Here is a 12,938-nt window from a genome sequence, read left to right as displayed (position 1 = left end):
GTATTAATTCTTTCAATTTCAACTACTACAACTGAAAGATCTTTTTCAGCTATGAATATCATGAAGAATGACTCAGAAACAAAATGAAAGATGAATTTCTTACTAATTGTCTTTTAATTATATTGAAAAAATTGCTGAAAAATTTGACACAGATTCTATTATCGATGAATTTTATGATACGAAGAATCGACCACTTCGTTAGTAAAAAGTACATACATATTTTTTAAACTTAAAATATATTCTCTATCGGTCTATTTTTGTAATACATCTTACATTATATAATTTTTTGCATAATTTTTTAATATTATATATGTTAATGGTCCCCTATAATAATATTTCTGGATCTGTCCCTATTTACCAACAAAGGTGGAACTAATCCACTAATCCAAAAAGATGATTATCGACTCTACTATAAATACACTGACATTCCTCAGGTATATTCACATTCTAATACTACTAAAAACCTGTCAAAAATCCTTGCTAACTTAAATATCGGAGTCTCTTGCAGGTATCACCCCCACCTCCTTACAAAGACTTCGAATGGTGACATCTCAGCGCAAGAATAGTTGGACATTGCCTCACAGAGAGTCTGGACCTCACGTTTAAGCCGTTTCAAGTAACCCTCGAAACAAGTGGAATGTGCATCGATAGATTAAAAAAATGAGAATATGAAAAAGAAAATTAGAATGACACCCATTGTTAAAAAATAATGAAAGTGGTTTGTAGAAATAGAAAAAAGCTACTAGAATATTCTATGAAAATAATGAATTAAATGAAACATGGACAAATAGTTAGAGGTGAGAATAATAAACAGATGCGACGAACAATTGATTATAGACAAAAAGAAGACTTAAAAAGACTCTCATAAAATGGTGAGATTTTTATATATGATAAGATGTAATAACGTCATTCATTTAATCAATTTCATAAGACTTTGTTGTTGATGTTTCTGTTTCCCTCTTTGGTCTGGTATTCTTTGTTTCAACAGTGCTAGATGACAAATCCTGTCTCTGAATCTCTATACTTTATCAAATTATAATGCAATTTAATGCGAAACATTTTCGTAATAACTACTAACGATTTTCAACAATTTAATGCATTTTAATTCTTTCATGGGTGTCTACTTCACCTCCCATAATTAAAATACTCACTTTATTATAGGTATTATAGAGGTATAGATTTTAAGAAATTCTTAGAGGTGCTTTTGGGCGTTACACACACGTCACACCTATTTTTTGTGTAAGTAAAAGTTGTATTATTTTATTTGCATGGAGATCAAGCATAAAAATAGTGAATTTTTTCTTTCACAGATAGAAAAAGTGAACATGTTAATTTGATCTATTGGTGAGATTGAGATAATCATCACCTTCAAAGTTCAAACTACTACTGCAAAATAACCAAATAAAAGTGCTTACATCTAAGAAAGTGCCTACACTTATATATATGATTAGGATCTAGGATCTAATCTTACCATTAACTCTAATGTCATTAAGTAGAACTACATTAATTAATATATACTGTCCCTGGTTAATTATCATAAGAGTTTGCATTAGAAAAGAAACCTTATGCCGCAGTTTCTTTGAAGCTCTTAGTCAACCAAATAGCTGTTTCCCTTGGTGAAACCTTCTCAGGTCCAAATGGTTTCAACAACACACCAAGCTCTTCAAACCTCTGTTGCTGTAGGAGCCTTGCACTGAACTCCAGCAACCCTTCCAACGCCTCCGCGCGCTGCTGGTACGACGAGGTGTCGAACCTGCGCTGACGAGAGTCAGCCGAGGAATGGCTTGAAACAATAGTTGCCCCGGGCTCAGAGCATTCACTGCCGTGAGAGACCGGAGCTGGAGTGCTATTAACACCAGTGGTAATAGTAGGGACACTGGCCTTGTCCACAACTTGGACTGTACACTTGTCTTTTGTGAATGAGCATTCGGCGCTACCGGGGGAGCTAGACGAGCAATGAGCCGACGTTGATGAGGTGCCACGAACGGGGAAGAAATGATTGCCCTCGCAGGATGCTAGAGGGAACTCTGCCATCTTGTCGATTCGTGGTGCATTGACAGAAATATCTGGTGAGTCCAGGCTTCTTAGAAGGCCAATGCTGGCTCTGTAAGGGGTAGCTGTTGCCATGACTCCAGTTGAAGGTGTAAGAAGTGGAAGAGATGCTCGACGAGTTGGTGGGGCGAACTTTGCGGCCGGAGATGCTGGAAGCTGATATCAATAGCAAATGGCAAATTAGCTCTACAAGACATTAACATTAAATCAAAAGATGATAGAATTTAGAATTTTTCACCTGATAATATGACTTGGATATAAGTGTTCAGATTAAATTAAAAAGCATGGAGAACAAATAGAGTCAACAGTCAAGGTTCAATTTGGTTCCATAAATTGTAAGCATGCTTTGAAACTTACTGAATCACGCTTGGAGCTAGTATGTGATATCGACGGTATTATCGGCCGTCTCGGGGTGGAAATCTTCCCTGCTTGCGATCTTGGTGTCCTGTCGAAAGCTGAGAACTTTGCTGCTTTCGACTTGTTAGCATTCAACTCTTCCCGGACACAACCAACAGAAAGATCATACAATCTCTCTTTTGAATAAGTGAAGGATCCTTGTGCTCTTTGAGCAGAACAGAGAGAACCTACTTCAGTTCCAGAAATACTAGGATTCAAAGCTCTGTCATTGCTAAAGGATAATCTTTTGTGTCTGTCTGAAATAGTAGAAACAGATTCTGGCTCGAAAAAGCGGTTTCTCCTTAAGTAACTCGAATCATGCCACTGGAAGGGAAAAGTACTTCTTCTTGGGGTATTGAGTTTCAGGTGAATTTTGTGAATATAAGGCTGAAGATGTGGATGATTTAGTAACTCTGCAGCCTGATAAAATAAACTACGGTTAATTTGTATCAAATATAGGTTTAATTACTCTGAAGGTCCCTATAACTTAACTCAGATCAAGTCTTTGTATTTAGAAAAAATGTGTAAATTATACTACTTTAGGGACTCAACTAGAAATGTTAAAATTACAAAAATCAATATAAAAAATTTTATACAATTTAGAAACTTGATTACAAACTTCCAAATTATAGGACCTAACAAAAAAATTGAACAAAACTACAGGGATGAGAGAAATTTAACCTTGAATTACATCAAAATAAAATTAAGTAGTCAACTAAGTAGAATGTGCATAAACAAGGAATGAACAATATCACAAAATATAGTAGTGCATTTCATGAAATGTATGTAGGACATCTTTTAAACCTGAATGTTTAGCATTAAAACCTCAAATTATCATGTACAATCCTTTCCTAAGCTTTATAAAACGAATGTGAGAATTCAAGTGATGTTGATGGCTGATGTCAAAAATGATGATGAGGAGGAAAACAATCAGCTTGTTAATACGAAGTTTAAAAGATGAAAAGTAACAGTTAAGAAGTCAAGGCAGTAAACATACACTTGGCCTAAGCTCTGGATTTTTCCGCAGCATACTCTTGACAAGCCCTCGACTTGAAGAAGAAATATAAATTGTCATTGTAAGTTACTCAAATCATGTAAACAAAACAAGTGGTAAATAATGATTGTAAATTACAAGATTAAAAGCAAAATGCAAGTCAATTCTATGTATCTACCTAGCTCTTGAAGTTCATCAAGAATTCAACAAAATAAGATTGCTTGTAACTAAACTAAACATAACATTCCAAAATGTATAATGGCAAAGTAAATTCCATATCATCAGTTAATTTTTAATGAAAGGTAATATCAAATAAATTGAATGCTGTAGACATGCTTTATACAAATTAGAAAACTCAAATTCTAATCCACAACAGCTTGAAGTTTGATTGTAGGATATCAGCAAAAGAGAATACAAAAGCATAATAGTTAAATAGAATACAAGTAAAAGAAATATAGCGTGCATAAAGAGCTTAGATATTTTAGGAAATAGAGATCTCACAATGGACTGGAATACATGGTTGGTAGTGGAGCCACTAAAGACTTGTTTATTTTATTAATCAATGTTTGCATATCCTGCTCAGATAGAAGACAAAAAATAAAAAATAAAAAATATTATAGTGAACTATTTTATGGTCCAAACATCATAAATGAAAATTACCTTCTTGAATGAGCAAGATGATTACCAAAATGAAAATTCCCAGACATAACAGGACATTAATTTATGAAACAACACAATATTTGATGATTTGCAAATTAGAGTAAATCCTCAGTTTCGTCCATAACAAAAAAACATGGAGGACAAAATAGTCCTAGGTTTTAAAAATGACAAATCCCCCCACACCATTTTCTTAACAATCAATTTGCCTCTCACCATTTTGTCATGATTTTCAAATGGTGAGGGGACAAACTTGTCATTTTTAAATCCCAAATGACAACTTTGTCCTCCATATTTTCTACCAAGAATCTGATAGAGGGTTTACTCTTCAAATTAATTACTATACCCCCACCAAATTTCCCTTCTCAGGATAAACAAATTTGAGTAATGTTCTGTTAGGAGAGGAATAAAATAGTGAATATCTACCAGGATCAGATAGTTACTTACAAGAGCTTTGAAAGCTGGCTTATGTGCAGCCATTTCATAAACACAGCATCCTGAAAAATATAAGTTATCACCAATGTCAATTTCGATTGAAAAAGAAATGCAGAAAGAAGTGAATAAAAGAGTAAATAAGTCTATGTGATCTCTCATGAGAATAAAACAAATGTATGTTACCTAAAGACCAGATATCTGACTTAGAGCCATAAGGTATATCAGCAAGAAGCTCCGGACACATATAACTTGGAGTCCCGACAACCTAATTGTAGTGCAAGAACAGTAATGAGATCCCTTTTTTTTTTTGAAAAAGAAAAAAAAAAGGATCAAAGTATACACCAAACTAGTGAACAAAAAGAATGGCTTGGTCATAACACTCACCGAGGAAGCAAGATCATCACATGTCAACATTTTAGCAAGACCAAAGTCACCTGCATCCAGCACACATAACATAAGATAGGACATTAGTAGAGATATTAGTCGATAAGTAGATAGTTAAAAAGTTTTTTACTTTTATAAGGTTTAACACCAAATGCATGACAGAACATTTTCCACCTTTTAGGGAAATTTCGGTTTATACTTTTCTCTTAGTCCTCATTATTCTCTGATCAATTTTCTCAACAGATATACCAGAAGAAGGCTCGGAGATAGAGATGTCGAGACTAAATGCCATGTGAAGTCAAAAGAATGAAGAAATCAATTACCTAGACGTATATCTTGATCTTTTGTCAAGAATATATTTGAACACTGCAACAGATGTGGAGAAAAATATCAACACGGTTGCTCAATGATTTCATATAACTAGCAGCGTGACTGAACTTATAGGATTCATCATTCACCTTGACATCACGGTGCAGAATATGATTCGTATGCAAGTAATCAAGTGCCATCAGCAGTTGAACAAGCCACTTACAAAGCTTCTGTATGCCGAAGTTGACAAGAACGTGTTAAAAATTAAGTTCCAAAAAGTTATTTGCATACGAATGAACCATTCACCAGGCTTGTAAGTAAAAGAAGTCACAATGAGCGACCAACCTCTTCGGAAAAATGAATACCATTAGACTTTCTTATAGCTTCAGCCCTGTCACAACATAGAAACCAAAGAAAGACTGCATTATTAACAATTGAAAGATAAAAGTAGTGTCTGCATAAATATTCATAGTTCCTCAGGAATTTGACAATAACCAGTACTTACATATCTCCGCCTTCACAATAGCCGATGATGATACATACAAAACAACCCTGGAAGTGAAGGTACCAACTTGCCAATTTCAGAATCATAAAATCAATCAAGAATTATATAACTATGTTCTGTGTTATAAAATTTAGTTCAATTAACGAAATCATCAATACTCATTAGTATGATATAAAATCAGCATTTGAAACGAAATAAGTACCCTCACCATTGAATTTTTTTATGTTAAAATCTTCATTCTTGGAACTCTTTTAAGTAAAATAAACAAAAAAGACAATAGACAACTAACTTAGAAAGATTTGAATTTCTTTTCCAAAAATTATTTTTTTAAAAAGAAATAATAACAAAAGCCTGACCTTTTCTACCCAGGAATCTTTATATTCCACGATAAATGGATTTCGAACTTTAGAGACGAGTTCCATCTGCAAAACAAGAAATCAACAAAGCATGCACAATTTAATAATTAGTGAAACAACAAAAAGTATTAGTACACCCCAAAAAGAGGAACAACATAAGTATATCTTTTCACCTTTTAAAAACACAACTATAAACCAACAAATATAAAGAATTGCACTCTCAATATACTCTTTACTTGCTTTTAACCGTCAGCATCATTTTTGAGTACATCATTATATCAATTTATCCAAATATACCAATGATGTGCCAAAAAATAACAATGACAGATAAAAGAAAACGAAGGGACTACATGACATTAAAATTCAAATGTGATATCAAAGGAAAACCCTAAACCCCAGAAACCGACAGTGACATATAAAAGGAAACCAGATAAGGTACATTAAAATTTCAAATGAGATATTAAACAAATAAAACTCATCTTAAAGCTCAACAAGTAAAAAATGTATCATTCTAAACAACATAAATGAACTATTCATCAAATTCAAAATCCACAAACAAACAAACAAAAGTGGCAAAACCATAAACCATAGAAATAAAAATGAGAATGTTACCTCTTGATGAGCAGATCTACGAGTTCTGTCAGTTTGGCGAGCAAGTTTGATCTTCTTGAGTACATACCTTAAATGGAAACAAATATAAATAAATTAAAACTAATTTATAAATATCACATTATAGTCAAACATTACACATTAGTTCATAGTTCATACATATTTTATAGAAGAAGCTTGAAAATTATTTCAAAGATAGAGAAAAAGAAAGATATGTTGAACCACAGTTATAGTAATGAACATTACTTTCTGTTTTCATGTCTGTGCCTAACAAGAAGAGCAGAACCAAAGGAACCTTTGCCAATCTGTTGAAGAATCTCATACTTCTCCATTTTTTCTGTGAAATGAGAAAATCAACACTTCAAAGGTTCAAACTTCATTGCTGAAAAAACAGTGACAACAACATTAAGCTCAGTCATTTCCACAAACACAACATATGCACTTACATTACATACTTTGAAAACGAAAATAAAAACAAAAAAGTGATCACATTTAACAAAATAAATAAATAAAAGAAGAAGACTAAAAGAAAATACCCAAAAATGGAAGAGATAGCTGAGGATAAAGGTGATAAAGAGGAAGTGAAAGTGGAGCTTTGTTTTGTTTTGGTGGTGGCAAAGTAGCTTATGAGTAATGAAGAACACAGAGTACCCGTGGCTTTAATATTTTATTAGGAAATTTTAATTAACAATTTAACATTTAAGTTATGGATAAAATATAAAAGAAATAATTTAATAGAGACTAAGTTTAAAAGGTGAAAATCCGTATATAATTTTTTCTTTTTTATTTTAAAGTAAAAAAAAATTAACACAATAAAATAGAGCAAAAAGTAAACAAACAATTTATAAATCTAAAAATAATCAAAAAATAATTTCTAATCATTTCTGACATTGTCATTAATACCTATAAAATTCACCACCAAATCGCTTGTAAGAAAGTTAGTTGAATAAATATATTTTTTATCAAATTTTCAAATCATTCTATCTTCTCTCTCAATTGTTTGTAAACCTCATGAAGTTAGTTTATTAATTTTAACTCCCACTGAAATAACTCTTTCTGTCATTGAAAATTTCATATTCACTCTAACCCATCCTATAATCCATAATCTCTTATAACAGATCCTCTAAAATTTGAGACCGACAAAAATTTTGAAAATGTATCTTTTAGCACACCACTCAATAACTAGTTGTCCTCCCAAAATCGTATCATCCTGCAATCTCCTAGTTCCATAGACAATTCTCGAATCATCTTCTCTCTCACTTGTGACTCTCTAATTTGTAACTGGCAGATATCATTCTACGGACCACTTTTTGTAGGTATCGGCTGACCACAAATCATCTTAAAAGGACTCATGTTATTACAGGAGCATACAATTCTTTTCCATAATTGGCAATCCTCTTTCGAAAACTTCCACCACCACTTGAATAGAGAGTTGTATTCCGAATCACTGCATCACCAACTCCTAACCCACCTATCTTTTTTTGGGATTGAACAATTTTCCATCTCACTAGAGGCATCACGTTCCTCTCATCCTCTTTACTTTATAAGAATAGTTTCTATAAGGAAATCAACTTTTTCGCTACTGCTTTAAGTATTTTGTACAAGTTGATATAGTAAATAGGCAAGTTATTAAAAACAAATTTAATGAGAACTAGTTTACACATTTTATGAGAGACTTTGCTTTTTCACATACTTAACTTTTTTTTCACATTGTCAATCACTGATTTCTATGTCTTGACTAGTTTCAAATTCGTTCATAGAGAAATGGCAAGATATCTAACTAATAATAATGTTTTCTTATACCCCCTATCATATTCTGCTCACAGTTCATCGGAATCAAAGCTAAAAATTATTAGTTATTATTATGTGAAATTATTAGTTAAAACTTAAAAATCGTTAGATAATTTGACATGTTTCATTAAATTATTATTTAACGATTATCAACTATTAATTTCACATAAAAATAACTGCATGTGAGTATTATTTTTTTAAATGTTATACTTTTAAACAATTATATAAAATTATTTATCATTTAATTAGATTGAAAAATGTTCATTTTTTCCTCTAATTATACCCATATATACTTACTTTAATTAAAAGTGCATTAGATTTTTGATATGTATTTTTGCAAAAAAGTACACTTAAAAATAAAGAAAGAGAAATATTTTCTTTTTATATAATTTTTTGAGTTAAAGTCAAATAATCTTAATAGCATTCTATACTAACAATATTACAATACATTAAAGTGAAATTTGAATTGAACAATTTTAGTCAAAGTTATTTATTTATTATATCATCATCAAGACATAACAACTTCAGTCTTGGGATTATTTTAATTTTTGTGTCCTTGTTGAGTCCTTTTCCTGAATGACACTTTAAGAAAATTGACGCATGCTTTGACCAACTTCCATTCTTGTCCTCTTCCTACCATTTTTGAATTTCAATTATTGCCCTCTTCTCACTTTTGCTTCTTTCTTTCTTTGATTCCAAAATTCCAATCTTTTCTTTTGCCGCTCTCTCTCAATATTGCCATTGTTCATTTCATTGAACTTTCAACTTAAGTTGGTTTTCATGATTTAATTAATTGTCGGAATTTACAAAATTATGCAATCTCTTTGTAATATAAGTATTTCCTAATTTATGGATGTGATATTCGGCTACGTTGGTATGGGGTACTAATATTAAGATTGAAATTGAGAATTAAATTTTAATATTGTATTTGGTTGAAATTAAAATTTTAATTTTAAAAAACAAAATTTTAATTTTTTTTAATACCTTTAAAAAATAAAGATACAGAGGATTAAAATTTGTTAAAATAAAAATTAAAACTTTAATAATATTTTATTTTTAAATTATTTTCGTTATATTTTTAAATTTCTAACTTCACTCTTCTACGAACAAATAAGAGTAAAGCTCTAACCTTATTTTCTTTCTCCTCTAGAAATCGTGGTTCCTTTTTATTACCACTTTATTTGTCACAAATTCTAACTCATTGTTCTTTTCTTTTAAAGTCTAGATGTTACTGCTGGATTTTGTGCTAATTTGATATAGAATATCCATCATTTTTTGCTCGATTTTTTACCGTCAAAAAAATTGTTCATGAATAATATTCTGGCTAGTTGTCATGAGCTCTTCCCACATTTGATTAATTTTTATTTACATATTTTGGAGCTCGTTTGTCTTAAATTTTTATTTTTCAAAATTTGATGAAAAAATTTGTTTTTGAAAGAATTATTATTAATTCAACACGATAAGGTTAAAGGTTGTATTTGGGTATCTGAATGTTTCACATAGTAAGTCATAGAAAGAGACATAAAGAAAAAAAATCATCAGCCAAGGTCCACTAATTTCACAGTAGCAACCTCCAATGTGGTGGGAAGAAAGCACCGAAAATACGATCTTTGAGAGTTTTTAATGGTGTGATTGAGAAGCGTTGGAAACATAGTGACGCGTTTCGTTCGACGGAATTGTCTTCTACGCCGACCTTGGTGATGCTGCCGGCGGCTGGATTGAAGGGAAGTTGGCTTCACTGCTCAGGCGCTGTTCGTGCATATACTAGGAGGGGTTACGGTTTTATTTTAACATCGAAATATAAATAAGGGTATTTTAGTAATTTCAATAATTTTAATCCCTACTTTTATCTTAAATCAAATAGAATACTGAGACAACCAACTTGAGTTAGTTGAATGGTCAGTTCACTTGTTTACTCAAGTAAGTGTCAAAAATTTAAATCTTAATATATAAATTTAATTTAATTTTTATCTTCTCGTTTTGTGTTTCAATCTCTATTTTAAACACAATAATTTAAATTATCTCACCAAAAGTGATAGAATATATTAATTTATAAATATAAACAAATAAATAGATAAATAATTTAGGCCTATATTTGTCAGTATTTTAGACTTGACTTAATGTCTACCTATTATATTGTCAAATTTTGTAAAATGTAGTTTTTTTAATTTTATTTTTGTACAATATTCAATAATTTCAAACTTTTTTAAAGTCTAATATCTTCTCTAAAGGATGATAAGCTGGTACTCTGTTAAATTGGTTTTTAATAACGTCTTCGGCACAAAATTAGATGGTCTCATAATATTTGGACCATTAAATAATTGCATAATAAAATATATTTTTTAAATTTTTTAATAACTGCTAAATAGTTTTTATCTAATTTTAATTATAAATTAATTTTTTATATATTATTTAATTATAAAATATATTTTTTATTTTATAAATCATTATTTTATCATTTATCTATCATAATCAAAAACAAAAACAATAACGAATTACATCTTCCATTAATCGTAATAATTTTTTGGCAATTCTAATCGATTAAAATTTTATCTTTGATTCGTTACATCAGTATAGGGTTGTGAAAATCGTGTTTCTTATAAAATCAATCGATTGAATTTCAGATTTCCCATAATTCAATCGATTGGAATTCAGGTTTCCACACAACAATCGATTGAATGTTGGATGATAGTATGATTTTCTCAAAAATCAATCGATTGTAACTTTTACACAATCGATTGAAGGATGATTATGATTAGAATGTGGGTTATTTCTAATTCAATCGATTGTTCATGTTACCCAATCGATTGGAGGCTTCAAAGCAATATGAGATCTCACAATTCAATCGATTGGTTGTGTTACCCAATCGATTTAAGTCTTCAAAGTAATATGGATTTTCACAATTCAATCGATTGGTTGTGTTATCCAATCGATTGAATTGTGCACTACGTTACATGTTACGCCGTTCTCAATTTTCCTACTTGTGTTTATAAATTATATTTTATTATCTATCTATCTTATCCTTAAAATTCTATCTTCAATTTTTAAGTTTTTATTTTGATTTAGATACTCTAATCTTATTTTTTCTTTAATATTAAGATTATAAATTAGTGAATGCAGAACTTTTACCCTCAACCCTAGCTCTTTTTGCATTTTTAGTTCTGGCCATTTTGGGGATATTGGTTCGGTGGGTTTTGTAGAGATTTGAATGAGGATTAATAATATGTATGTAGTTTGAAGTGGATGTGGATGAAATTGGAGAAGAAGAAGAGAGAAGTTTTCTGGATTTAGAGAGAGAAGAAAGGTTATACAAAAATGGAGTTGTAAAAATTAAAAAGGGAAGGGAGGCTGAACACGAATGGTTATCAGACTTAATATATAGCGTATATCAAAATTCAATCGATTGTATTATTATACCAATCGATTGAATGTAGAAAAAAAAACCTTATTCACGTCATATTTAAATCGATTGAATGCTCATACCAATCGATTGAATTGGAAAATACCATTAGTCGCGTACAAATTTCAATCGATTGTATTATCATACCAATCGATTAAACTTTCATATATCATTCTAATAGCGTAAGTCAATCGATTGGGTAACAGAACCAATCGATTGAATTAACTAAACCCATATTGCTTTGATGATTTCAATCGATTGGGTAATATGACCAATCAATTGAATAAGAAAAACCTCACATGCCTTGCAAAATTCAATCGATTGTGTATCAATTCCAATCGATTGAATTTCTAACAAACATGATTTTTTCAATCCAATACGTATGTAACGGATCAATGATAAAATTATGATCGATTAGGATTGCAAAATATTTATTACGATTAATGGAAGATCTAATTTATTATTGTTTTAGTTTTTTATTATTAATAAACATGATAGATGAATGATAAAATAATGATTTATAAAATAAAAAATAAATTTTATAATTAAATAATATATAAGGGATTAATTTGTAATTAAAATTAGATAAGGACTATTTAACAGTTATTAAAAAACTTAAAAAACATGTTTTGTTATAAGACCATTTAATGGTCCAAACGTTTTGGGACCATCGAATCCAGTGCCTCCTAACCTATTGTAAAGCATATTTAAGACACTTAAAGAGATTAATAAAATAGTACAACCACTGTTATGAAATCACTCATCCCAAAGGCTTAAGCTGATGGGAGAAGCCAACATTAATGGTTATATCTCTAACACTCCCCCTCAAACAAGAGCCTCTTTTTGGATTTGTTTGATTTTGCATAGGCCTTCTTTTCTCTTTTATTTGCCTTATACTATTTTTTCACTTTTGGATTTCACCAAGGATTGAACTCTTGACCTTTCGGACATAGAGCTCTGATACCTTGTCATGAAATCAAAATAGCATAAGGCAAATAAAAGAGAAAAGAAAGCCTATGCAAAAATCAAGCAAACCCAAAAGAAAGGCTC

The 12,938-nt window shown here is 30.7% G+C and overlaps 1 protein-coding gene across 2 annotated transcripts; it reads right to left on the bottom strand.

Moving 5' to 3' along the window:
* LOC107624924 (serine/threonine-protein kinase Nek4-like) lies at positions 1,283 to 7,370 on the bottom strand. Of its 2 annotated transcripts, none has more exons than XM_016327410.2 (15): positions 7,234 to 7,370; positions 6,944 to 7,079; positions 6,701 to 6,767; positions 6,089 to 6,154; positions 5,733 to 5,779; positions 5,573 to 5,618; positions 5,377 to 5,457; positions 5,242 to 5,284; positions 4,919 to 4,968; positions 4,718 to 4,799; positions 4,547 to 4,596; positions 3,944 to 4,017; positions 3,446 to 3,497; positions 2,410 to 2,868; positions 1,283 to 2,208 (listed from the first exon to the last, which is right to left on the bottom strand). In XM_016327410.2, the coding sequence occupies exons 2-15, from the start codon at positions 7,027 to 7,029 to the stop codon at positions 1,564 to 1,566; spliced, it is 1,848 nt and encodes a 615-aa protein (XP_016182896.1). In that variant the 5' UTR covers positions 7,030 to 7,079; positions 7,234 to 7,370; the 3' UTR covers positions 1,283 to 1,563. The 2 variants fall into 2 exon arrangements, with proteins under 2 accessions (XP_016182896.1, XP_020971173.1); XM_021115514.1 differs by having other exon boundaries at positions 6,944 to 7,034; positions 7,234 to 7,349.

This window comes from Arachis ipaensis, chromosome B02 (assembly GCF_000816755.2).
Source record: "Arachis ipaensis cultivar K30076 chromosome B02, Araip1.1, whole genome shotgun sequence".
Taxonomy (NCBI): Eukaryota; Viridiplantae; Streptophyta; class Magnoliopsida; order Fabales; family Fabaceae; genus Arachis; species Arachis ipaensis.
The sequence above is the reverse complement of the archived record's forward strand: the minus strand, read 5'-3'. Positions and strand labels throughout refer to the sequence as shown.

Excerpts from the sequence above, each read along its gene's own strand:
- LOC107624924 (XM_016327410.2), bottom strand. The coding sequence starts at position 7,029 with ATGGAGAAGTATGAGATTCTTCAACAGATTGGCAAAGGTTCCTTTGGT. Across the intron at positions 6,768-6,943 it reads CACAGACATGAAAACAGAAA|GTATGTACTCAAGAAGATCA; the intron begins GTAATGTTCATT and ends TTTCCATTTAAG. Across the intron at positions 3,498-3,943 it reads ACCATGTATTCCAGTCCATT|TCGAGGGCTTGTCAAGAGTA; the intron begins GTGAGATCTCTA and ends TTCTTCTTCAAG.